The 27789-nt window shown below is 40.1% G+C and overlaps 1 protein-coding gene across 14 annotated transcripts in view; it reads left to right on the top strand.

The window, feature by feature from the left end:
* Positions 1-10374: 10374 nt before the first annotated feature.
* Positions 10375-27789, top strand: part of TMEM65 (transmembrane protein 65) — a 100313-nt gene continuing 82898 nt past the window's right edge. For 3 of the 14 annotated variants that reach the window (XR_014953045.1, XR_014953044.1, XM_085572531.1), the window contains exons 1-3: positions 10393-10749; positions 13414-13653; positions 17569-17649. Coding sequence is in view for 12 of the 14 variants with exons in the window: in XM_085572531.1 (XP_085428657.1) it covers positions 10431-10749; positions 13414-13653; positions 17569-17649 (640 nt within the window). In the remaining 2 variants the exon portion in view is untranslated. Of the gene's footprint in view, positions 10750-13413; positions 13654-17568; positions 17650-27789 lie in introns of all 14 variants that reach the window. The other 11 variants (XM_085572529.1, XM_085572532.1, XM_085572534.1 and 8 more) reach the window with 11 other exon arrangements.

Raw genomic sequence — 27789 nt, 5'->3', positions numbered from 1 at the left:
CTGGTGCATAATGACTAGAAACCTCTATAAAAGTGGTTGCTTCTCCCTCAGTTGTAGTTAATGTAAAAAGACTATTTGTTTATTTTTCTCTCCAAAATACATAGTTTTGAGAAAATACCAGTTGTTGTTCAGACAGTAATTTGTACTGGCAAGACCAGTTTATATTCCAGAATAATTTGAGAGTAGAGGGTGTAAAAGAATGAGATAAATATGGATGAAGTTATTCCAGACTGTGGGATTTACCTTCTGATACATCTCGTAGAAGATGCAGATTCCCTTGTTCTGCACAAATCAGCCAACCACCTGAGACTCCATGCATTGAGCTCATGTGCTCTTGTCCTTTGGGTTTATTTCCTGAAGAGCAAACACTCTGCTGAGCAGATTTAAAATCCTACCCAGGGTTTGCAGTAGAAAAAGCAGTCAATAAAAGTAAAGCAGGATCTTAGAAAAAGTAGTATCTGTGCTTTAAAGGTGTTTTTGAGTAAGCCTACCTCCTAAAGCTTATGCATATGGAAGTTAAGCATTTAAGTCATAGCCACTCCCAGTTCCCTTTGCAGTCTGTGCAGATGCCCAGGCACCAGTAGAGGGTGGTTAAGCTCCTCACTGGACAAGCCTCTGAGCTAAATCCAGTGAATTGTGTTCCACAGGTGTTTGCATCCCTCCCTGCCAATACTGGGAGGCCAGACACCTATGCACAGACACCTGCTCTTAGATGCTACCATGGATATCTGCAAAGCTAGGTGTGTAAATCTGAGCTGGTTGCTCTACTGTCTCTTTATAGTCCATGGAAACCTGAAGTTCAGGCAGTAAAGCCCAGAAGGAAAACTGCTGATGAGCCAGACTAAGGAGACTGATAGAAAATATACAAGCGTGACACAGGGTCAAAACTGTAAAAATTTGTGTTGCTGCTCCAGATCACGTAGGGTGCAGGGAGTAAGAGGTGAGGCAGCACAGAGCTGAAGTGCAAAAGATCAGTGAGGTGAGGCAGTACTGAAGCAGAGTAATAAAATAAAATCAATAGCTTCTTGGATTACACAGTTATGAAGAAACCAGGCAGGACAGACTCTGTCCTTCCTATAGGCAAGCAGTCTTAGATACTGAGGAGCAGAGCATTGCTAGGGGAAAAGTTTTTTAATGTAAGGTCTTTATTTCTTGTAGTTGTGCAGGCATATAAAAAGACAGTGGAATAAGGCAAATAAACAAATAAAAATAGAAATATAAACTTGCAGTTCATTTTGCTTTTGAAACTAGACTATAAACTGAATGGTTATGGAGCGTTACACTGAGTGATAGATGTGTCATAGCTCCACTGAGCCTCTTTACCTCCAGGCACCTAAAAGTTTGGTGTTGCATGTAAAATTCTCTCTTTGTTTATAATCTAAGAAGCTATTGATTTTATTTTCTCTTTGTTTATCAAATACAAATATCTATATAACACACAAATCCCCATAAAAGCAATTTATTTTCTCCCCATGTGTTATTTCTTTCAGAAGAAAAATAATTTTGAAATAATTCCTGTATAGCATTAAAATACCTGAGGAAAACAGGTTAATAAATCAATAAATATATTTTCAGTTGTTGTAGCATCTTTTAAACCCAAATGCAAATTTTGTACACTTATTAATCCCCTATATGTAAAGACTGTGACACTTTGCTGTAGGTTGAGAGCAAAAGAGAAAAACAAGAGTACAACAGTGGCCTACTGTGTTGGTAATGAATGGATGCAAGACTGATCTGTCCTTTGTTTTATTTGAAAAGATCAGAGCAATGAACAATTCAGCCACACTTAGCGTGGCACTGCTCTGTCTGAGAATATGGGTCAATGTATTTCAGCACAACATTCCTCCATGGGTTATGAAGGTACTGAAAAACTCAAGTTAAATAAAATATATGATAAATATAAATATATTTCAGTTTAAAAGCAAAGTGGATTTCATAAGTGAGACTCAGTGGCAGCAAACATTCTCCTTTATGAACAGGATTGTTTGCTTGTCTATCCACTCTAACATGTTCCAAACAAATGGCTAAGGGTGTGAGAGCATTGGTTATGATGTTGTTCATGTGGCCCGTTGTCCCTCTAGTTCACAAATCTCACCTCTGACAGTGATTGCCACCTGACCTTTGCAGGAATGCAAGAAACCCACAGCAGGTAGGTATGGAATAACCTGCTTTCCATAGAAAGTGGCTCATAACTAGAATTTGGCTTCACTCCTGACTCATAATGCTCATTCGCTTTCCCAACCTTTTCACATTTAATTTTTATAACCATTCTGCTAAATATCTCATCTTGATCTGACTCTTCTTTAGCTTCAGAGCAATTTCTTAAGGGCTTGCACAGGACAAATTTCATACCCTGCATCTTGTTTTATAACAATTCTCCCAGCAACAGCATGGAAAAAAAGGGGTGAGGACATCAAGAGAACACAGAAAATGGAGCCAAGATACAATGCCCAGAACCTCATACTTTGTTGCAATAAATATTGACAGTTTTCTGCCCCTGCCTGTGAGACTGGGAAAATTCCTTCTGTCATCTGCTTGTCCAGGTCTCCTGGATAAGGCTATCCAAAATTTAGGAAGGAAACCAAGTTCTTTCTTTAATATACTTTAGAAATATACTAAAATTTATTACAATGATAATCTAAAGTACTAAAATATCACAGATACTAACTTAAGCAGAATACATGCTAATATTGGAACATACATGCAATGGTCATTCCTTACCTGTAGCAGCTGGGTATCAGCTTCACTGGGTCATTTGGAATTTAGTGCAAAGGCAAGACTTCTTTCCATGTGGTACTGCTCTGTTCACCCCCTGGTACAGCAAGCACTGTCAGGGGCTGCCAGCAGTGAACCCTCAGTGGCAGTGAAGCAGCACATCAGGCCATGCCTTGTGCAGCCAGCTGCCCCTGACTATTCAGATTGTTTCCAGTTTGACACAAAATGCTGCTGTTCAGGAAGGAGCTCAGGGTGTTGTACTGACCGAGACATTGTAAAGCAGTGGCTTTTGGTCATTGCTGATCTATTTCACATTTGCATCTGGTTTTCTAGGGGTGAAGAAGTTTCTCTTTATGAACAAATTCTTTGCCTCCTCTCATATCCAATTTGATATTAGGTTGAATACAATACTAGAAACAGTTGGCTGAAGTAACTGCACAGGAATCAGACATGCAGGCATAACATGCATATTCCAATTCTTTGCTGTGAGCGGCCAGTTACTATAAAAGTTCTCTACTTTCTAACTCTTATCCTTAGGGAATTATTTTCCTTTTGCTAAAGGAAAGAGGAATCAAGATTTCAAAATTTTGATCTTCATTAATACATACAGAAATAAAGTGGCTAATTAAAAACAAAACTACCACGACATAAAAAATGTTAAAAATGCCATTTGATTTAATGGTGGATTTAGCATTTCACAGTCACTTGCACATTTGGAGATTATTATATCTCCATAGTTATTATGAACTGCCTATAACTTTTTCTTCCCATTTCTGAATGAAATATTAGTGCAAGCTATCATAATGATCTTACACACCACCTGTTTCTGTTCATTTTCTCATCTTTCTGTGATCATAGATTTCCTTATTTTACATAGATTTATATGTCCTCTACAAACAATTAAATAAATCTTGTAGGCAATAGAACTTTTGATGATCTCACTGAAACAGTGGAAGTCGCCTGAAATTTAGACAGTAATTAAATATTCATTGCCATTCTCAGAATGAATTAATCCAGCAGTTAAATCTTCACAGCAGCTATTCTACAAGAAACATTTAAATGTGGATTCTAATCTATTCTGAGTATTAATAATTTTTTTAATTTGAGGGGATATGCGTATGTGACCTTGTTCAGGAAAGAGTTAACTCACTAGTTTAGATGCTCAAGCTTCCAGACAATGAGGATACAAATAATTTTACAGTAAGACATTGGATTTTTTGGCACCTCACCTGTTTATTTCCTTCTTTAAAACTATCTAGGTGATAAAATCAGTTAGATATTGGCATCCTAACTTGTATTCCTGGAACTCATGTGATTTTTAAAATTGAATTTTCATAGAAGAGTTTAGGCTATGAAATTTTACAATTATTGACAGAGGCCATCACATTATCACCATGTATAATCATATTTGCTTTGTATAACAAGGCAGCTTCAAACAGCAACCTAATTATCAAGAAATTAGGGAATGGGGATTGAAAATTGCACTGAAGGTTTCAACACAAGTTGGCATGGTTACTTCTGGAAAAATAGGGGACTAGCAAGTAACAACTGGATGGGGGAGAGCTTCCAAAAAGCAGCTACGGGCCCTTCTAAAGTAATGAATCAGGCACAGCCAGGCAGAGTATGTTAACAGGGTAGTCAGTGTGGGTGGAAGACTTCTAGAGCAGAAAGTGAGAGAGCCAAAGAAAGTAAGAAGCTGATGTAAAGGAAAAACAAAAAAAACCCAGAGAAATCTGTGATGTCAAACTGCCTGAAAACCTCTGGGGGGATGTAACAAAGCTTTTGTTCATGACCTCTTTCACTGAATGTGTAAACAGGCTGAACAACAGCTTGGGCTGCCTTTTCAGTACTATTTAATTCTCATCTCCTGTGACTAATTAGCTTTGCTCTTTAGAAGTAAACAGGATCAAGGGGCAATGTGGATAATGGTGACAGCGATGTTCTATAAAGCATGAGGGAGCAGCAGCCTCGGACGCAGCGAAACAGTATCAGGATGGGGTCACTGTAGGTCATCTCATCCATTTTACCCCGCAAAGTGGTGGATGTCTCCAAGGCCCTAACCCAGCTTGTTGTAAGGCTTTGAGACCTTTATCTTTCTTTCCTGTTTCAAAGGAAGGCAATGGTACAGTGTCCTTGGTGTGATACCCGCCCCAGAACTCAGCAGCCAGATGCAGGAGCTGGGCAGAGGTGCTCTATGGCATCCCCGTGTTCAGCTGGCTGCAGAGCTGGGCAGGAGCTGCTCGCTCCTCACAGCCCATCAGCCACCCCACGCCCTGCTCAGCATTTTCATAGACCCAAAAATCAAACTTACACCTCACAGCCCATCAGCCACCCCACGCCCTGCTCAGCATTTTCATAGACCCAAAAATCAAACTTACACCTCACAGCCCATCAGCCACCCCATGCCCTGCTCAGCATTTTCATAGACCCAAAAATCAAACTTACACACCTGGAAGTATGTCTAAGTACCCCCTGATGACAGCCACAGCTTTACACTGATGTTGGAGACCCTCTGTACAGCAGAAATTACCAGAGCAAATTTTGGACCTTCTAGTCCTTTTTTGGGAGAGATAAAATAGAAAACAGCTAATTTGGCTCAATAAATGTAAGCTATATATGTTGCTTTCCTCTAACATTCCTGACCCTCTTTTGGAATATTTCTCTTCTTTGATAATCCCTCCTGACACATTTTAATGCAGTTTACTAACTGAAACAGTTCAGTGCTATCACCTTACCCCATTTATGAACACAATCCTTTTTTTTTTATCTCAAAGGATGTACTGATCTTTATCTTTTCCAAGTACAAGAACACAAATCCAGGATAATAAAGGGCAAAATTTCCCATGGTACTTAATGTGAAAAGCTCCAGGACTCATTTGAAGAAATGTTGTGTACCATATATTATAATTGTGGGAGGAATTACAATAAACACTTATATTTGGCTCTTCAAAGTCAAAAGAAGAACTAAGAGATTGTCTAAGCTGAACTAAGAGCTTCACTAAGATAAGATTTCACTCAATTATTATATGAAGCAGATCCCATCCTGTAGAAAATTACACTTCAGAAAGTATTTTCACTGCTAAAATAAAACTCTAATTCTGATTGGTTTTGGCTTAAAGATTTGCCATACTTCAATATACATGGATGGCAGTGACTGTACTGTATAATTTTATTGTGTGCTGAAAATGTTGTTTCATAAAGTAAGTGTTTTAGAGACTATGTTTATGTTAAACTTACAAAGTTCCAATCAAAAAAGTGAATAAATTGATCTTTGAAGTCTCTTATTAACCAGCATTTTTCTTAACCTTTACTAATTTTCCCAATATTTTTTAAACTATGTGCAATTTATCCTAGACTGAGGACACTTTTGGTGAATACAATATTCCGAAAGCATTTACCATAAAAGGCAGACTAGACAGAATATGTGTAACTTCACATCTTGTATTTGAAAACTCCATGTTTATAACTCAAATAAACTCACTATCCCTTTCAGGCAGTGTTCCAGAGGGATCTTACTTCAGTGATTGTCTAACTCGATCTTCAAGTTTGCTCAAATCTCACATTGTGTCTTCCACTTTCTGGATGTTAAAGACATGGAATAATTTACAAAAGAAAGATGAAGAGCAGAAAAGATCTTGACACTGTGTAAGCACTGTTCTGCAGTAACTAAACATCCCTGTGTTATCAACAGTTTTCAGCACAAATCCCAAACACAGCCCCATACCAGTTACTGTGAAGAACTTCAACTCTGTCCCAGATAAGGCCAGTAGAGTCTAAGCCAAAAATTGTCCTGCAATCATTTATAAGTGTTTATCAATATTATAATGCATATGATTGTACAAAAGGTCTGCAAGGAGGGAAGTGGTGATGATGAGAAAGATCCTCTGGCTGAACTTGATCTCCTTTAAGTTCTTAAGCTGTGAGAGCAACTTTTACACAGGCAGATCATGTTAGGAAAAGAGGCAATAGTTTTAAACTTTTAAAAGAGGAAAGTTTAGGTTAGATATCAGGAAACAGCTCTTTACTTGGAGGGTGGTGGGGCACTGGAACAGGTTGCCCAGAGAAATTATTGATGCCCCATCCCTGGAAATGTTCAATGCCAGGTTGGATAGGGCCTTGAGCAGCCTGGTTTAGGGAATGACATCCCTGCCCATGACACGGGAGTTGGAATGAAATGTCTTTTGTGTCCCATCAAGCCAAGATATTCTGTGATTCTATGATTATTATTCTAAGACTGCTGCAAATTCTTCTTTTATTCCTAAATTATAAGATCTTACTCACTTTTTGCACTATTGCAATAAATAATGATAATTTAACCTCTTAAACTTGTCTTACATTAATATTTTAGACTGTAGATAGGATTTTTAATTTTAGCAAATAGTCAATATATTTCAGGGCTCCTTTTTTGAGTAAGCATTTGTGTTTCATACTTTATGGATTCTTTCACCTGCCAGCACACAAAGGACTATAGGGCCAGCCCCTAACTGGGCTAGCAGGACCAGAGAAGCCTTTTGTTTTTCAGAGAAGCCACTTGTTTTTCACAAATATGAAGCAAAATAAAAGTAGCTTGTACTCTCTGGGGCTGTTTATCTGCAAGTTACCCAGAAATTTTGACCTGCATAGGTAAGAATATAGTACTTAATATAAAAATGTGATACTTAATTAGTAAAACACAAACTGTGTGTAGTTGCAATTTATGTTATTAATTATCAACCTTTAAATCTTGGTCTTACCTTAGCTAACAATATTCACCTTTTAAATGGGCAGAAAAATCATCTTTAATAGAAAGTTCCTTCATTAATATTCCATTACTCGACCACATAAGAATATGATTATTAAATGTACACCCATTATTCATATAGGATGAGGGCTGCAAAGCATTTCCTGCCAATATCCACAAAAATACTTGTCTCTCAGCTCTGCAGTCCCTAGAAGGCCTTGCAGAATTCTCTTAAAGGTGGTTAGCATTTTTCTGCTGCTTTCTACATAATCTGCCTTCCACTTTTTAAGGCTGAACTTACCTAACTTTCTGTGTAATATTTTCAACAATTTCCTTCTAGTTCTGTCAGTTGGTGTATAAGCCATCTCTACTAATTTGGTCACTCATAATATACATCATATTAGGAGAAAATTAGGCTGTCAGCAAAACCCCTAAGAAAATACAGGGAAACTTCTGCATTTTTCAGAATATTGTGAGAAATATGGATTTCAGCAGGTTCTCAAGCTCTGCTGGAGTGGCAGGGACTAACAAAATTTACTGTACACCACCCACTGAACAGAGTTAAGTAGACAGTCTGATTAATTAAAGTGTCAGTTCAGCCAATGGTTTCAATTTCCCTTTTTCACAAAATAAAAGCTCCAACAAAAAAATATGGAAAAAACCTATCAGGTTATTTAGGTAGTTTCCTGTCCTTGCAGAATAAACTCTCCAATGCCATTTTTATTCCAATTTGTTCAATGCAGTTTAAAGGCTTGGAAAGGTGTAAACCACAGCTGATGGCCACAGAAGAATTTACTGTCTGCTAATTCCTGATCTCAATCCTGACACACAGTAATTACTTTTATTTTCATAACAGTATTGTATATTATCTACTTAAATAATGCCCTTACACCTCTCTATAGAGTGAATATTCCTATACAGCAAATACCTAAAGGCCATGCTAGAAACTTCCTGCTCATTGTCCTTCAGTGTCTGAAAAGACCTGCAATGTTTTGAGTCTTGTCAAAACACCTGAAGAATAATCCAGATGCAGTCACCTTATGTAATATCGGAACAGTGTGACACAGGCTGCAGTGGTGGGAAAGGGATAAAGTCTCTTTTCTTACCAGAGGCCAGTGTTCCTTTGCTCTGTCTCTGTAGTCTGGTGCAATCCAGCTGTGTGAATGTAAAATCATATATAATATATAATGCAATCTGAAATACATCCAGTTGAAGTATAAAAGGCTTGGTCTCTGGAAAGTTTGGTTTTTCCTTATTTTTCATGTAGCATTTTTTTTTTACGTATTTGTAGCCCCATTGCATTTCCTGTCTTACCATGTGGAATCATGAATTTTTACTGTAAAAGTGATCTGGCTACCAAAATTTTAACATCATTTTTGAGCAGATTTATGAATATTGTTGTTACAGTTCTCTGGGATTGAAAACTATTACTGATTTCCATATTTCTCCTAAAGAGTAGCAGAAGGTTCCACTTTTTCAATGAAACAATTGGGAAGATAAGTACAATTCTGAACACCATCAAAGGCTTAGTGGGTCTGGGTCAGGGGTATACAGAGAGACAGAATTGAATAAAATTTTTCCTCTCAGAGGCAGGCTCTATTAGATGCACGGGGAAAATGCACTTAAATGAAAATAGTAGCCTATACTCATCTACCTCTGCTATTTCACCAACAGGATGAAAATCGAAATATTATATGTCCAAGCCATTACAACTTATTTTCTACATTTCTGCACTCACTTTCTTCTCCTTCTGTACTGATCACATAGTATATGTAAACACTCATAGTCTTGAATGCATAGTTTAGATAAGGAACCTCTGTTTATCATGAGATCTTTGTACCACATGCAGCCATGAAAATAGAAAGAAAATGCTGCTGTCAAGCAAAGTTAAAACTGAGTTTGCTTTCCTCCAAGAAGGCAGCAGATCCTCCTGGCTAAGGAAACCCCCTGGATGGACATCAATAGGTCTGCTACCTTCGGTGTTAGAGAGCTAGAGATATAGCAGTAAATTCTGAATGCTTTCTGAAGTCACCTTCGCATTAAATGAACCAGGCATAAAATATGTGAGTTCCTTGTGGTTGTGTAGGTTCTTCACAGTCTAATTACAATATCTAACACAATTTGAATATAATGTTTTGAAAAAACAGTGAACAATTGTGGTGGTATTTGTGGCATTTGAACAATGGATGGTATTTGTATCAGCGAAGCTAAGAGAGGTTTAAAACCAAACCTGATTTTAGAGCAACCTCTGTTACTTCAATATATAAATTCTGTCCTTAATGTGTTTTCTTTTAAATAACTGTTCCGGGTGTGTCAGGTAGAATACCTGCCAATTAATTTAAAAGAATAACACCGCTATATGCAAGCGAAGTGTACTTAACCTAAAACTGGATGATGCAACACCACAATACTCTAGGCAAGGGCCTGGAAAACGGGAAAGACAAGCGAAACCTCATTTGTGTTGCCCGGCTAAGCTGCTGGAGCCAGGCGCTGCGAGAAGCCCTGTGCGCTCTCGGGCACCACAGCAGCGGGTGTGAGGGAAGGCTTTGGCAAGGGAAGGCGTTGGGAAGGGAAGGCGCTGGGAAGGGAAGGCGCTGGGAAGGGAAGGCCGTGGCAAGGGAAGGCGCTGGGAAGGGAAGGCCGTGGCAAGGGAAGGCGCTGGGAAGCAGCGCTGCCCGGCCGAGCGCCCGCAGCTCCCCGGGCGCGGCCGGCCCGCTCCCCTCAGGGCGGCCGGGCGGGCGCCTGCGCGGGGCCGCCCCGCGGGCCGCTGGCCCCGCCCTGCGGCCGCGGCTCCCCGAGCGGAGCGGAGCGGGGCCGGGCCGGGCCGGGCCGGGCCGGGGTGGGGCGGCGCTGCCGCTGCTGGCGGGAGCTCGGCGGGGCGGTGCCTGGCGCGAACCGCCCGGCCCCACCGGCGGAGCAGCCGCGGGAGCGCGGCCCGGGCGACTCGGCCGCGGGCGGTTCTGGCGGCCCGAGCGCCGCGCCCTTCGCCGGCTCCATGTCGGCGTGGCTCGGCCGGGCGGCGCTGCTGCTGGGGCGGCCGGGGGGCCCCGCCGCCGTCCCCTCGTCCTGCCTGGGCTCGCTGCGGGGCCCGCCGTGCTGCTGCCGCCGCCGCCCGGGCAGCCTGCGGGGCGGCGCCGAGGGGCTGCTCCTCCCGCGGGGGTCGCGGGCGCTCGGCACCCACCCCAAGAAGGAGCCGATGGAGGCGCTGAACACAGCGCAGGGGGCCCGCGACTTCATCTATAGCCTACACTCCACCGAGCGGAGCTGCCTGCTGCGGGAGCTCCACCGCTTCGAGTCCATCGCCATCGCCCAAGGTGAGCCGCGACCCGCCCCGAGCCCGGCTGCGGGCGGGAGGGCCGGGCCGGAGCGGGCCGAGCCTCTGAAGTTCGGGGGTCGGTCCCCTCGCCCGAGCGACTCCTTCGGGCGAGTAGGAAACTCAGCGGGAGGAGGCATCGAGAAGCGCTCGCCCCTGTGTGTTCACGTAATTGGTATAAATGAGGCACACGACCTGAAATTTAGTTTCCAGAAGCATCCGCAGCACCTTTGGAACTTAAATTTGCCCAGTGTGGCAAATCCTCGGTGGGTCTGTCATCTCACCGGGTGTTTCAGAGAGCTACGGGTGGCCATTTTTCGGGATGGGAGTAGGAAAGTGTGTCTCATGATATCCTCCGGACACCAGGGCAGCAGTAAATTGATTTCAGACCTCTTAAGAGACGCCGGGCTGCTGCTGCTCCGGGAGCTCATTCATGAGTTACACTTCCCTGCACGGGGAGCTGCCGGCGCCGCTTCTTGGAAGTGTCGGTGTGTATGTGCTGGGAAGGTTTACAGATGTATCTCTGAATACAGGGCTATGCAACGCCAATTAAAGTAAATCACAGTGATTTTTTCTAGTCTCATCCAGCTGTTCTTGGCAACTTGACACTGTTCCTTTAACAAATCAAAAGCTGACAAAACCAAATCCTCTTAATTACAGCCTCCTTACTTCTAGTTCTGATCCTCAGTTGTAATTTACAATCCCTATTGCAGCGAAGATGATAGCGGGTACTTAAGAGATCAGTGTGCATTTGATCTAGGCCTCTTTGTGACTTTGATAGTAGCGTGCCCTTGGAAAGGGCATTTCTGTGTCTTGTGGCTCCTCTGTAGATGTCTGGAAACAAATTTGGGTGGGCAGTGAACAGGTCTGAGGGTCAGCTGCAAAAGTGTGGCTTTTGTGAAGAGACAGAAGCCTTTCAGGTATCTCTTTGGTTTTGTTTGTAGCACACTTGCATATGAGCACTGGTGTTTCTAGTCAGAGTGAGAGTAGTTCACTTAAACACTTCATTTTGGGAGCAGCGCTTCTGTTTTGCAGACAGTGAATCAGTTTTATTTTTTTACAACACAGAGGGTAGAATGCTTTGAACTGTAAGTTGACAGTAACTTTTTAATATTAACAACTAATGCTCTTCCCAAATAATTCCTCAGCACCTGAAGGGTTCTTTACTGTGAGGTTTTTGTGTGAGTTTCTGTCTCATTGGTTATTGCTCAGGTTAAACAGGATGGAGCTGTGTATCTGGAGGATTGTGTGGTGGATATCAAAATAAGACTTTAAGATTTCAGTGTAGTATCTCAACTTTTATACAGATATAAATCAACAGATGGTCGTATTTAGTATCGTGTTGCTCAGATGCTGTTATAGTGTGAAAGTCCACTGTGTAAAATGCTGTGACTTTCTGATGCTTCGGGATTTAGAAGCAAAGTAACAAAAGCATTTTGACATTTTACTGCATGGGAGATTATTAGTTGGTTTTAAGTTTAGTCCACTAGTGGAAACTGCAATTCACTTGTGCCTGAAACTGTAATGGTTAATCATGCTGGAGAGATTGTTTCAGCAAAATCTCAGTTGTGGGTTTAGTAGTCTCATCGGTAAGGGCTGCGTAAAGCATTGTAATGCCATCAGACCTCATCCTTGGAGTCAGATTCTTGATCTGCCCATCTAGCTTGATAAGACTTTTTTTTGTAGATAACCTTTTCCATTAGCCTGCTGTATTCATGGGGTATTTTTACCAGACTGCAGCATGGTAATAGCTGTCAGCTTTTACCTATAAGAAATTCTGTTTCTTCATGTGTTACGAAAAAAGAAAAATCATAACTGAAAAGGGCTTCTAGTAAGTCTGATAAAGTGAAATTGGAGAAAACCCTTACTTTTAATTTATTGCCCATAGCTGTTTTCTGTAGAGGATTGGTATTGAAAGAATTCAGATTTTGTGTGAAGAAGGTCAGAGAGGTGTTGGATATGTATCATCACTCTTAACACTGGAGTGCCAGAAGACAACAAGGTGGATAGAAGGGCTACACTTGGAAGAAAATTAGAGGCTTTTCTGAGCTAGATGTTTGTATTCTGTATTTAAAATGCTTTATTATGTTTAGAAATATTTTGTATGGTTGCTCTTTCCTGCTGTTGAAATGGTGACTGTGTAGCAATGACCTGAATAGGTATGCAGGTTGTAAGTAGCAGATGAGGGGAGAGCTATCTGTGCCTTGCTTTCCAGGTACTTTCTCTGATTGACTTGTGTCACTTTTGATCTGTACAAATAATGAGTTCAGTCAAGACAAAACTGTTTTAGAGATGTTTGGTTTCTTATCAATCCTCTTATTCACTGGCAGCATGCTGTGGCTCTCAGCAGCTGATTCTTTAGCTGAGGTCCCTTGTTGTACTTTTGTGTTGATTTCCAATGAAAGTGATCCAAATGCAACCTTCACATTTTCTTCTTTACTGCTTGTGTAAACTCCCATGTTCTGTTTGAGTCTGAAAAATCAGTTTCTCCTTGATCATGAAATGGCTATGCAGTTTTGCTGCTGTGCTTAAGCTTGTTTTGTGCCTGTTATCTTTTCATTATTTTTTATGGAAAGGGAGGTGTTAGTCCATACCCTCTTAACACAGTCCTTATTGGGTTAAGTTTTGACCTTCTTCCTTCAATACCTCTTCTGTGCCCTAACAGACCCCATATCAGCTAGGGGAGGCTGTCAGCAATATGGGGAGACCTGGGCACATCAAGAACCAAATGGGGCAAGTTCCTCAGCCCATTCCCAGGCCTACCACCAGAAGGATGCAGTTCCACCAGCTAATTGCCCTAGCACGAAATATGACAGGACACACTATCTGTGGCCTCCGCTAATGGCAGAGGCTGCGGGGAAACCCATCCTTTGCTGCGGCTGCTACGCTGAAGGACGGTCCTCAGGTAGGTGAGCTGTAGCTGTTACCTGTAAGTTAGGTGAGTCTCTGAAGCATTTTTGAAACTTAAAACATCTGTTTGTGCTGTAGAATATGTAGTCACATGTTCTACAAAAGTGTAGGTGGGGAGAGGTTTGTGAATATGTTCCTGCCTGCCATCACCTTGTCACCTGTATTACCTGCAGGTTCATGGAGCTTCCAGATACTGGGCACTAGAGGTTGGTTAAGCAGCCTAGCTTATGAATAAACACTGACTGAAATTCTGCTGTTGTAGTGCTTCAGAAGACAGAACTCTGTGAGAATGTGATGGCTGAGAGCTGAAAGCCTGAGTTTAAATTCATAGATGCATTTTGTATAATAGAAGTTGGGGGGAAGACTGTGAAACTGAATCTTGATAGAATAATTCTCAGAAAATATTTTGAAAACTGTCCTGATTTAGACTATAATCTGTATCTTACTATCTTAAAATTTAGTCAAAACATCACTGAGCTGTTCTTTCTGAAGACAGCTGCAAATCCTTTCTCATCTGGATTTAGTTTTCCCTCTGCATTGAAGTGTCTAAGTACATTTTTTTCCCTTGTGAACCTTGGAAAGATGAATGAAATGTTCCATTTTCCCAAGAGCTTTGAAACAAAGTTTTTAAATTTTAGTTTGTGTTTCTTGTAAGCATGTCAGCCACACCCAGCCGCACTAGGTAGAGATGATACATGTGGAATTGAATACAAGTGATTTGTATCTTTTCATTTTCATGGTTATAGGAGCACTGAAGTAGCAAATAGGCTGGTTGATTTCAAATGTAATAGTCCTGCTTTCTGTTTGTAGAGGTGGTGCCCTGTAAACAAGGCTTAGTTTTGTTTGCTTCAGATAGTCATATTTCTCTTGTTTCTTTCTTGCATAATGCAGATGAAATTGTAAAATCTTTCAGGAATTATGCAGAATGATTTAATGCTTCTGACTTTCTATAGCAATAGTTCATTGACAAAAGTGGTGTTAGGAAGAAGATGGATCTTCTTTCTTAAGGAGCTTATATTTAGGGTTTCTACCTTTAGTTTCCTGTGCGATGATTCATGAAAGATGCACTTGTAAGCAGTGCAGCAGGCCAGGTAATGAGGCGGGAAAATACTAAAAGGTTTGACTTTAAGTAAGAAATACTAAACTTGGTATTTTTGTTGTGTCTTTATTGCTTCCTAGGGTACTGTTGGTCTTTTATGGGCTGCTTTGCAACATTCTTGAGCCCAAATCTAACTACTTTTCATTAATATTACTAACACAGTGATTATCTAGGGTCTCTAAGAAATCTCAGTCTTGACAGTGAGAGAATTCTTTATTTTCCCATCTTTTGTTGCAAAGATGGGAAAACAATTCCTGTTTTCCTGTCTTTCTGTACATACACATAAAATACGTATGTATGTGTATATATAATGCATAAAATAGATGCTTTTAGTATATAATGTATATACATTGATCACAATTCTTTTGATGCAGCTATAGTTGCATTTTATATTTTAAGTGGAAGACTTTTGTGAAATGATCACTAAGTGGAAGTGTAATTTCTTCTTCTGCTGCCTGGTGAGGTTGTGTATTACCTGGAAAACATGCAAAAGCACCATAGCAATGAGTCTTGACAACTGGTTCTGTAATTTAATTTGCAGGTTTTGGAGAATGCTGTTTCTAGGTAGATTTTCTTTGAAGGCACTGGGATGTCATACCATTCATAATAATCTGAGATACATAAATAATCTGACCAAAATGGCGCATTCTGATAGAAAACTGTTCATAAATTCTAGTTACTTCATCTTGTTTTTGTTAAAAAAAATTCAAAACCGTAGCATGCAGGTAAAGGGCTCCACCTCCTTGCATTCAGTTGGGCTGACAGCTGATGCAGAATCTTAGGGAATTCATAAGGTTTTAGCTATTGCTGGGTGAAATCTTATTTGGTGTCAGAAGAAACCTCACTGACTTATGTTCTGGTGTTAAATGTATGAGCTTCTCAGTTTACTAGAATAGCTTAGTGAGTGTTTGAGCCTATGTGCCTCTAGTTCCACAGCTTTACAAAGAAAAGTTAATTCAAAAGATGCAGTGCCATCAAAGATGAGTGAATTTCATTGAGGCTTTTAGACACTAAAGAAGTCTCCTGTGAAAAAGATTTCCTCTGTTGCGTAAGTCAGATGCTTCTTGCTGATATGAACAAACTGGTTCATCTGCCATGGTGGTTTAGGACTGCTTGGATTTTAGCACCTCTTTTTGTTAGAACTGAATCTGTACTAACACAACAAAGCATAATTCCATCGTTCTGGAAGTACTTGTCCTGTTTGAAGAGTGATTTCACAGTGCGAGGTTTGTGGCAAGCACTGCCCTCAGCCCGCTGAGCTGGGAGACAGGAACTGCTCGTGCTGCTGAGCTTTGACAGGTACTGTGGCACCTGGTGGGACAGTTCTCTCTTCCTCTCTCCCTCACAGACCCAGCACATGCAGGTGAATGCCACACTGTGTGGAGCAGTGTCACCTACTTCTCTGTCCCTTGCTGTGACCTAGGGCAATACATTTTTTTACTCTAGTGTTTGGTTGCTATTCTAGGAAAAGGTCTTCTGGCAGACTGCTGGCGAGTGTCTAATTCACAAGTTTGAAGTGCCCTGTCAAGCTGGTAAAATGACAAACTCTTGCCAGTCTGCCTTTGTGAGTTCCTTTATACTCTCAGACCATTGCAGTCTACACCAGGACTGTTACCAATCTCACTGCTGTGTCAAAAATACTAGGTGGTGAAAGAAATACTCAGTTTCAGATGGAAGGATGAGCTACATTTTGCTTTTGAAACTTTTTAAATATACCCCCCACCTCCTGCCCAGAGTCTTGGAGCTCTCTCATGAAGGCAGAGTGCAGAAGGAAAAGTGTAACTGAGGCTCTACTGATCATTTTCATTAACATCTGAACCTCATGAATCACAGAATCATAGAATATCCTGAGTTTAAAGGAACCCACAAGATTCATCAAGTCCAGGTCCTGGCCTTGCACAGGACACCCCCAAGAATCACACCATTTGCCTGAGAGCATTGTTCAAACTCTTCTTGAGCTCTTGAGGATTGATGCTGTGACCACTTCCCCAGGGAGCCTGTTCCAGTGCTGGACCACCCTCGGGGTGTGAAACCTTTTCTTAATATCCAACTTCAACCTTCCCTGACACAGCTTCAGGCCTTTCCCTTGAGTCTGCCACAGACAAGAGGTCAGTGTCTGCCCCTCTGCTTCTCTGGGCTGAGTAAGTTTGGGCTGTTTGGCCTGGAGAGCCTTTCTTCAGTTAGGAAGAAATTCTTTACTGTGGGGGTGGTGAGACACTGGCATAAGTTGTCCAGAGGAGCTGTGAGTGCCCCTTTCCTACAACTGCAGGTCGGATGGGGCTTGAAGCAAGGGGGTCTAGTGGAAGGTGTCCCATGGGGTTGATCATTAAACAGTCTAACATGGGGATGATCATTAAATCCCTTCAAACCCAGACTGTTAGGTAATTTAGGGGCTGAAGTTTTAATGTCATAAACAAGAAAATTGGTGCATGGTCACTCATGATAAAACTGTTCTGAAACTACTCTCTGAAAGTGTCAGCTGTAACTGTCTACCTTTTAACTACCTGCAGCAAGGTAGTGTTTTCTGAAGTTCATGATTTTTCTGTTGTGGTTTGGTTTGCTTCCATATTCTGAAATTTTACTTGCTCACATAACTTAAAGCAGATTCATTCTGCTTGAATGCAGAAACTTTCTCTTATTTTTTTTTGTGGAGAAAACCCTGTAACAATCAAGCGGAATTGGTGTAAAACTCACAGAAATTCAGTCTTAATATTTATAAAGGATTTTTTATTGCTGATGGCTGCTTCAGTATTGATTGGAATAATTTAAATAATGACTGATTGCTGTTTTGCTTTTGAAAACTCGTTGTAGCATTAAGGTATCCTAAACCACTGGTACCACTCGAGAAGCCAGCAGAGGACCTAGAGTTGCCTGAGACGACCAGTGAATTTGGTACAGTAGAAAAAACCCAAATGGAAAAGTGTGTTTCCTGACATGTGCATTGCATAAGGCCAGCAGGCTGCTAGTTTGACAGACTTCCTGCATGCTTGTTTTGATGCATTTGGCATGTATTGCTGCAAGAAATAAAACTACACAGTTTTTGTTTGTGTTCATATAAAGCCTTCAGTCTCAAGAATTTCAGCAATCCACATCTTCAGGTACTTATGCTTAATTTGACCAAGGTGTTGCAAGCACAGGTCTTTTGGAAACTGCTGCACTATACTAGAGTTTCTAGTTAATACTTGACCAGAGATTTCAGATTATGAAGCAGCTTCATTTTTCTGAAGCAGCTCAGTATCAGCTACCTTATGCTTTTTTTCTTGGAAAGTGATATGCATTAAATTATGGGGTCCAAATATAATGTAGGAATGATGCTATTACTAAAAAAAATTATTTAGTTAGCTGCCTTTGCCCTTTCCTGCCAAAGGTAAAATAAGATTGTTTCAATTAAAATAAAAGATTGCTCCAATTAAAATTTGTTTTGTCTTTTGCATGTGTTTCAGCATGTGATGAATACAAAATAGGTGTCATGCACAAATATCTTTTATATCATTAATCAGAAAAAAAAATCTGATTCTGAAGCCATTGTTCTTCAGCTGTGTCTTTTGTAAAATAGTACATTTTAGAGCTAAAAGGAATATCTGTCTCCCAATAACTCTCCTGTCAATTACAAAAGCTGCTTTTGATTCAGGGCTTTTTATGAAGATCACTTGAAATGCAGCTTTTACTTAGAGTGCAACTTAAACCCTTGAGAGTGATAGGTTCAAAACATTTAGATCTCCCTGCAACAGGCACGAATGAAATAGATCATGTGTATTCTGTGAACACAGAGGTTCTAGTGTGTAACCTCAATTAAAAGAAAAGGAAGTCTGCCAGTTTCTCTGAGAAAGAAATTATTTAAAGCTGACTCATTCAACTGAAAACTCTTAGCTTTAGTCAGCCTCATTTATTATTTAATCAATCCAAATATGAAACTACAAAGGCATCTGTTGTCTCCAGAAAAAAAATCCTTTCTAAAAACAACAAGTAAATGGAAAAATAAATACATCATGCAAACAGAGTACTTAAAGAAGCTGTCTTGGGTCCCTGTGCTGTTGTTGGGATTTTTTTATGAAAATGGCTCATTTTGGGGAAAGTTGGACATGAATATGTGAGCTGCCTTGTGCCTCCCTTCTGCTTTATCCTTAAATTAGTACAGTTATATTTCAAATATTCTGAAAGCATGTATTTTTGTTTCTGTTTTGTTGCTGTGTGTGAGAACTTCCTTTAACAGTGAATGAACATGGAATTTCTGGGACGTGACTAACTCATGCCTAAACACATGCTTCCTCTGAAACATGGGGAGTATTTTAAGGCAAAGCCCACAAAATACTTTTTTCAACCCAGCAGAGTGCATGTTTCATTCAAAACTATGGACTATAAAACCATAGATTTTTTTTTCAGTGTTCATTTATTTAGGGTGCTTAGATATTTATATGCTAATTGTTAATAGCATATTCCCTGGCAGCCATAGTACATAGTGATACTTGCTACTTGCTATACTTTTCGCCTGCATCAATTGCCAGTTTGATTTTGTATGTAATGGGTTCATAATATTCATTCATTTTTGGATATCTTTTGAGTTTTTATTAAATTTTATTTAGACTGAGATACTTTTGGCAAATATTAACAGATAATTTTTTAAAATCACATTATTTTCTCTAGATAATAGAAAGGGGAAATAGATACATATTTAAAACACTGTGTTTTGAGATGGATCATATTCTAACTCTCCTATTGGCTTAAAGCAGCCATAAGAAGAAGGTGGTTTATTTTAGTACCTCCTACTGCCTGTGTGTAGGGATAAAACCTTTCCTTAATGCTGTTAATATACTTCATGGCTTTTAGGCATTTCCAGAATTAAAACATGTTTTACTGTTTGGCAGTGATCCTGGTGAAAGGCTCCCGCATGACCTGGGGGAAGGACACAGCTTTGAAAAATCTTTCTAATTTCAGGAAAAATTGAAAAGTTTGAGACAAAAAGGTTTCTACAGTGAGACCAACTTCAACTGAGAAGAGCCAAATACAGTGTCCAGAGTGGCCTGGCCTTAGATTCCCAGAGCTCAGTTCATGGAGATAGTCTGGGACCTGTTGTCTGGGATTCCCAAAACATTCTGGGAAGCCCTGGGGGAGACAGTCCCTAGTATGTGATTCTTGTCTGTGCCATGGACAGACGTCTCTGCTTTGGGTTGTGTTGTGGTATGTGAACTTGTACTGCCACAAAGCTCGGGTCCAAATCCTTACTGGGAGCCAACAATTGCTGCACTTTGACCTGCTACATTTTTCTTTTAGGCATTATCAGTTTCTGGTTATTATACAGTTACAGTAACTTTTAAAATTATTTGCACTTGATAGTGTTTGACTTTGTGCAGTGATCTATCCCTTAGTACTGGCCAGTTTGCTGTAACTTATCTTGCACTAAGGGTATGAATCATCAGTCTCCATGAGGATATCATTCCATCTTTCATAACAGTCTGAACTAGTAGAAACTGTGTTTTTTTACTTTATTTAATGTTGTGGAATACTGGAGAAAAATGTGCATGGAACAAACTAATTTCTTTAGCCAGATTCCCTTTCAAATACCATCAGCTTGTATTTTCAGATTACAGATAACCTCTTGATCCAGTTGTTTCTTTGCTTCAGTTCTAGTAACAGGTTGATTTTCACAAAGTGCGAGTAAAGCTTTGATGTTACAAATGTAAAATTAACTGTTCTGCTCATGAGTGATATTTAACAATTTCCAGCTAGATTTCCAGCCATATTGTCTGATAAAGGTTTTTGCCATAAAGAAGAGATGGTACAGCAGCTGAAAACCCAACACTCGTTCCACAATTTCATTATCTTTTTATATTATTTTATGGAGTAAAGTAAATCAAATAAATAGGTAGCTGCAAAAGTGATGGTGCTGTTATAAATAATCAGCCTGGTGAACTTTTCCTCTTGCAAATATTCAACAGACTTCTGATTCTGTGTCCCTTTCCCTGAACAGAAGAAGTATACCAATGTGCAGTTGAGTTCTGACAAATCACAAATGGCCCAGGCTGAAAAAGACTTCTTATTGGGAATTATATGTGACCTTTTTTAAGTTTTTTATTTGTTTATTGGATATGGTTTACCAAAACAACAAAAAAAAGTATTTGGATTTGTAAAGTTTTCACTGTTGGATTGCATCTCAGAGTGGGATGCTAGGAACCTATTGTGTCTACCTCTTTTCCATGCTAACATCAGTTTTTGCAGTTGCAGATTACTGAGTTTTACTGTGATTTGTGTCTGATCCTGTGTTAAAAGCTCAGTTTAAAAAAAACTCAATTTAATTGCTTTTTCCCAGTCATAGAGAAAAAGCATTCTCCCTGGTTTCCTGCAGTGGGTAAGAGCAGGCCTGGAAGAGCTGTGGATGAGGTGATGAGTAGTAGATGTGACTTGGCCATATGGGTGTGGATTTACTCTGGCTTCACCTGTGTTGTTGTAAATGAGTGTTCTTTCCCAGTCCCAAAAAACCTCTGGGTATGAAAGTCTCAATTCTGCTTCCCATGGTCCCACTGGAGGTCTTCTCTGGGCCTGGCTGTGTACCTGACTGAGAACAAGTGCCAGAATAAAGAAGTCCCAAATGCATGATCAGGTGGGAATTTAGAAACAGGAGGAAAGTATCAAATCACCCCTTGCAGTAACAACATGACTTCAGTTCAGGGTGCAGTTTTTTATGTGACATAAGTTTCTGCCTTTCTGTTTTCTCATGGGAAGGGCCAGGAGGGTTTTTGTGCCTCAGGCAGGAGCCTGTTCTGGGATCTCTGTGTTGCTAGCAGCACAAGGTGACTTGCACTAGTGAGCAATACTGGTTTTATCTCCCAGGTTACCTTTGCAGTTTTGGCAAATACTTGCAATTATATTTTTTAACTCAACATTTGTCTTGTGCCTAGGAAGGGAGCTGTCTCTCCACTCCCTTCCTCTGGCTGTCTATTCAGGATTATTCATCGTGGTCTGAGTGGCTACCCCCACATCACCACAGTACTTTGCTTCAGCACTGCAAAAAACAACTTCAGCCTGAATCCTTCCCCTTCTTTGCTGCTGGATAAGGAGCTGTATAAACATTGCACAGATTTTGGAGAAGCAGAGGGAGAAGAGAATGAGGAAGGAAAGCAAGCTGGAGGCACACTGTGATCAGTCTCCATTGCACTGTGAAAAGCTAAAGGGGTGCATATTTCATTAAGATCTCCAGTAAATAGTGGCATTGCAGTATGTCACTGATGTGGGCAGTGCCACAGCATACTTTCCATTGCCATGGGGAGAAGTGTTAAATACATTAGATTCCATATTTCCTCTCCTCTGGAAAACAAATCAGGTATCTGTATGCAGAAAACTCTAAGCTGAGGATTTGTGCTTGTACTTCACTAATTCTCAAGCTGATTAGCAGAACTGGAGGTGATGGGTGTAATTTCAGTACTCACAGGATTCTGCTGCCTGCTTACAGTGGAGCTGTGACAAAAGAACAGGTTAAAATAAACTGTCAGTGGAAAAGGGGAAATTTGTAAAGCTGAAAACCAAAAAATGTCCTAAGTAGCAGAACTGTGTGTTTCATAAACTGGCATTGGGTACTTTCTGAGAAAGTGAGGAAGCATTGGGATTAAATAGATGGACCAGATGTGCAGCTCTTCATAGAGCAGAGGTCCTGAGGCAGCTTTCGAGGGAGTGTGTGCACAGCTGGCACTATACTCCAGGGGTGTGACAGGAACTGAAGCTTGCCTTGGCTCTGCAGCTGGAAGCTGCAGGGATGCACTTGTGATTGAATCCTCCTGAGTGAGGCCTCATGCTTGCCAGAGGCTGGAGAAACACTTTCCAGGAGAAGGCTGTTCCTTTTTTTGTTTTGCAGAATAAAGGCAATTGGTTGAAAGAGTAAAAAGTGAGCTTAATCAGAACTGTTCACTTTTAGGAAGAGTAGAACACAGCAGCCTTTGTCTTCTGCTTCTTCCTTCTGTCTGACTTTATTTACAAAACTTTCAAAATATTTCAGATTAATTTTTGTGAACAAAGTGAGTTTTTTATTAGAACTTAAAATTCACGTGCAGAATAAATTATTGCATAATGCAGCTGCATAACAACCCAGTAGATATTTCATAATCTTATTAAATTAAAGCTAAAATAAAATATTTTAAGGTGAAGTTTCATGTGAAGTGATTTCATCTGTTTATATATTATAATCATTCTTTCAGCTATTTGCCAGAGACAGTCGTCATTGCAGATTGAATTTGACTATGCAGAGAGTCAGATGGGAGAGTCAGACTAATTTCTCAAATGAGGCTTTGCTAAGGTATGTGAGGAAGGGAAGGGAAGGGGGTATCAAAGTGATGAATCTACTGCATTACCTCTAGCAGCAGGTGAAGAGTTAAGAATAACTTCATTCCTACTGCATCCTGTATTCATGAGGCATTTATATAGAGAGGCACAAATTATTTGAATGTAATTTATGGCTGGAATTTAAATTGTCACTGGTTTCCTATGGTGTTCCTTTTGCTGATAGGAATTATTAGATTCTTAAGGACTTCAAGGCAGCTCATAGTTTCGTCTTTAATGCCCCTATGCAATGAAGAATTAGGAGGAATGTCATTACACTTAGTATGAATCTGTAACAAAATGTTTGACAATCATTTGATTTATCTGTCCTCTCTTATTTTGGGTTGCTTTTTTAAGTCTGAGACAGATGAACAGCAATAAACTCCACATGCATTTAAAGTTACTTCAGACAGAAGCTTATTTCTGTAGTTGTACTTGCTTCCAAGGTCATGCTCAGTCAGGGAATGGAACTTTCTGCTCACGAGAGTGCTGGTACTGAGTGGTATGTGATTTAATAGCAGTTTGTCTTCAGCTCTCTGTAAAGATTGTAGTTGAGTTTTCTCAAAGGAAAAGAATAATCCCACCAAACATATTTAACAAGCCAGCCCCCCCCTGCCTGGTGCTGCTGCAGCTGCCTGGGGTGGTGGTGGCTGTGGGAAGGGTTTTTGCTGTCTGAGTGCAGGTACTGCTGGTGCCAGGGGCTGTGGGAAGCACAGCTGTGGCTGGGCACAAGCCCCTTGTGTTATTACACTCTGTTTTGTGCCAGGGCAGCAGAAGAGGGAGTGTTGTGGTTCCCCTCTGTTCTGCACAAGCTGTTGTCACTGAGCTGTCTCCTCTGAGGGGTTCTGCAGCTGGCTGCAGGTACCAGACATGGCCTTGAAAGCCAAAGCTGCTCCCTGTTCTTAAAACCATATTCCCACTGGCTTTCTTTCCTGGGGAAAGGAATATAGTTTTGTGCAGGATGGGAAAGGGCATAAGGGAGAGGAGGGGCAGGAATAAAGCAGCTTGTCTCTCGCCAGCTTTTCAGATTTCTTGTTAAAGCTGAGCCTGGGGGGAACATAAATGAATAAAGGATATTGTACATATAACTCCTTAGATATTTCATGAACTCTCATGTTTAGACAGAAATGCTGCCTAACACAACTGTTTAAGGGTGATGAAAGTTCTCTAGTAGATCAGATTTCTGATTGTGCACAGAGTGCTGATAATTTTTGTTAACAAATCTTTTGTGGTGTCCCACAGAATTGTTTTGCTTGTCCTTTTACAGGAATGTATTGCACTCTGATGCACAGATACCGTGGTCTTGTTTCCAGTTTAGCACTGTTGCTGTGCTGGTACTCTGCTCAACTGCTGACCCATGAAATGATGCCTAGATCCCTCCCTTGAATGAGAGGGGCCCAAGAAAAAAACCTTACTGACAGAGAAGTGCCAAAATCTCTCCTTACTGAAACAGTTAAATGAATATATTTGGATGACACTAATTCTACTCTGTCAGTCAGAAGGACTCATCTGATCTTTTTCCAAATCTAGTGGAGAGGTTGTTAATAAGCCCAGGCAAAGATTCATTGATCTAAAATGCTGTGCCACTGGGAGATGTCCGTCCTCTGGCTCCCAAGAACTCCTTGCAGTCCTCCAGCATTGAAATGTGGAAGGTGAGGAGGGAAGGCAGAGCCAGCCTCCTCTTGGCAGGATAAGTATTTGGTTTTTTGAGGTAGAGAATTTTAACTCTGCAGATGGTTCTTTCCAGTCAGGGAATTACTATAGGAAGCTTGTTTTTTGGCAGCTCTCAAGTATCTTCTTTTTTTTTTTTTTTTTTTTTTCAACAAATAATAATATAAGCATTTACCTGTGGAACATGGATCTCAATATTGTTCCTGTTTGGTCTCCTATCAGTTTGACTGCATTCCCGGCACTTTTATGCAAACACTTCAGCTGTTTTTCTGACATTTTCTATTTCTCTCTGAAGGAGACAGCTCACACTCTCTATTTCTATCCTTATGCTGCATCTCTGTTACAAGCTGCAAGTCCTTTCTGTGTTGTCATCACTTTAGCTGATTAACCCCCTTGAATTCCAAGGCAAGCATCTTAAGTCTAACTTTTTTTTTTTTTCCAGCTGTGGTTTGAGACCTTTTTTAAGCAAACCACTGCAAATACTATTTTGGCATGAACCTACTTGAGTGGAAATGCTGACCTTCACATTTTTAAGGCACTGATGGAGATGGGGATTAGGTCAAGGATAAAACCCTCTTAATGATGGGGACAGTGATTTGAGCCTCTGGGTAGCTGTTTACATTTCATGCTTTCTCCTACATTTCCAGTCGGGGTTCCCACCTCAGGTCTCTCTGTTTTGTCAAGCATCTTTAAAAAGATATGAATACTGAGCCACATTTTTTAAAAGGATAATAGGATAAGTGTATTGTATACTCACTATAGAGGATCATAGGTGTGAACGAAGCCTGAAGTCACTACTGGGGTTTGTTCTGAAGGGAACACACTGCATTCCTACAAAGCTTGTTCAGTCCTTTGTTCAATAGATGTAACAAAAGTTTCAAATAAAGGTGATAATCTCCTGCTACTTCAAGGTTTTGTATCATTTTGTAATTCTCTACAATGTTACAGGGAGTATTAAAAAAAAAAAAAACAACAAAAAAACCTGTCCTATTTCTATTTATGCAGAATATTTGTTTGGAACATAGTTACCTTCTCCAGTAGTAGAGAAATTTTCTATCGCCTCCTCTATTTGTACCAGAGCTTTGCCCAGCTTTCCCTCTGCTGGGCATGTGACTGAAGGGGCTGACATCCAGGTTTATATTTAGCACTGCACAAGTAAGCCTCCTTTCATGCCTTAATTGCTGTAGTAACAGGAAAACACTTGTAAGTTATCACAAATGATGCAGAATTTTTTTTACTGTCAACTCATGAATTGTTGTTTCCCCACCTGGAATATTAAGGGAACCCAATTGAAGATCAATGGGACAAGATTTTTCAATTTTGCTAGATTGCAGTTTTGGTCAAAACATTGAGGAAGAGCAGAGGAAGAAAAAAGGATGATGAGGAGGTGTCTTATGAGCTTATTCCATAAATGAACTTATACGTCAGTCAGAAATTTTGAAGATCCATCTCTGAACAAAGCAATAACACAGCTCATTTTTAGGTTCCAATCCAGAATTTTGGTTGTATAGATCCTCTCATGAATTCACATGCAAAGGAGTACCTCTTTTTAGTAGATAAAAAAATTGTTCTGATTTCTTGTTCTGTGTAAGTAATGTTTTTGCAGTATCAGTGATGTGTATCTGTATGATTAGCTGAAATTATCTGGACAGGCTTTTTGGAAGAAAGAGATTGATGAATTCAAGAGAAAACCCTCTGTAACTTCTAGATTACATGCCTTTGGAGCCTAAAATGATTTTATAATAGATCTAGATTATTAGTATTTATTGTATTCCTCTTCCATTGTTTAATAATTAATTTAAACAATTCAGTCACTATTTAAAAATCTATAAAACACTGCTCATATTTTTATCTCAGATATGGCAATACTCAGCAGAAGCAAATATTTTCCTAGGATAGCTCTGGCAGTAGTACCTGCGTTCAGTGTTAGTGTTTCCTGCCCCTGGGTGACAGTAGCAGATTCAGCTATAAAATTTTATGGTGGTGTTACCTGCAATTCAAATCAAACATAATACATGCCTTTAGGCTTGCAAGTTCTCTTGTATGCCAGTTCTTAAAAAATTTATAATTCAGAAACTGGTGATGACAACTTGCTAGATTTTGGTTGGGTTTTTTTTTTAATAAATGCGCTCCCATTACCTTTTAGTCAGTTGTCGTTAGTTTGTCAGCTAAGAATAATAATTCTAAAACTAAATTGCAAGTACTTTGTTATAAGTGGCTTTAACTTGCTGGGTTTGGGCCAAATTGTGGATAACAGTATTATTTATGTTGATGGTTTCCTATTTTACTCCTTTACCCCCATGCTCCTCCCACCTCCTGGTTTCTAACTATTTTTTAAAAATAGTTAGAGGAAAAGATGGTAGTATAAATTTTAAAAATATCAAGAACAGATTTAAGAAGCAGTAAATGTTCTTCTGCTTCCCAGACTTTGCTAATTCAGGGTTCATGACATGTATTGCACTTGAACCTTGGTTTATATTTATGGTAATGAATGTCAGTTAGAAAATAGCAATTCCTCACTTCACCATTTCATTTTATTCCTTCTGCAATAAGATGAATTCTATGTCTTGTTGAGTGCTGTGACGCAGGATGAGATGGCGAATGGCCATTGCGAAATGCAATTCTGGAGTACTTTAGAGTTGTTTTCTTCTCTTCTCCAGAATTGTTTGATTCTGACTGAATTGAGCTCTTTAAAGAGGGTTTTGCAATTTAGATTTTTGTTTTCTCTCTGGGAAAATAAACAAAGGACATGTTTCCTTTACTGTACTCTCTGAATATTTTTATTCTCATTTTTTGCTGAGTCTTGAAAATTCATATAGTCAGAACAACTTCCTATGAATAAATACCCTATGCTGAAATACATTTTGCTATCTAGAGATTTAAGAAATTTGTTTAAAGAAATTTTTTTGGCTCTCAGTGCCTTCACATCTTGCAGAGTTTTAAAATACGTTATGCTTTAAAAAGATAATATTGGAAGTAAAAAGGTTTTTGGCTTTCATGCCACAGTGATTGGGTTTTTTTTTCTGCTTTAATTCTTTTTCCTTTCCCATGTCC

The sequence above is a fragment of the Lonchura striata genome, chromosome 2, assembly GCF_050655825.1.
Source record: "Lonchura striata isolate lonStrDom1 chromosome 2, ASM5065582v1, whole genome shotgun sequence".
Lineage (NCBI taxonomy): Eukaryota > Metazoa > Chordata > Aves > Passeriformes > Estrildidae > Lonchura > Lonchura striata.
Note: the sequence above shows the minus strand (reverse complement) of the source record. Positions and strands in the feature narration are given on the sequence as shown.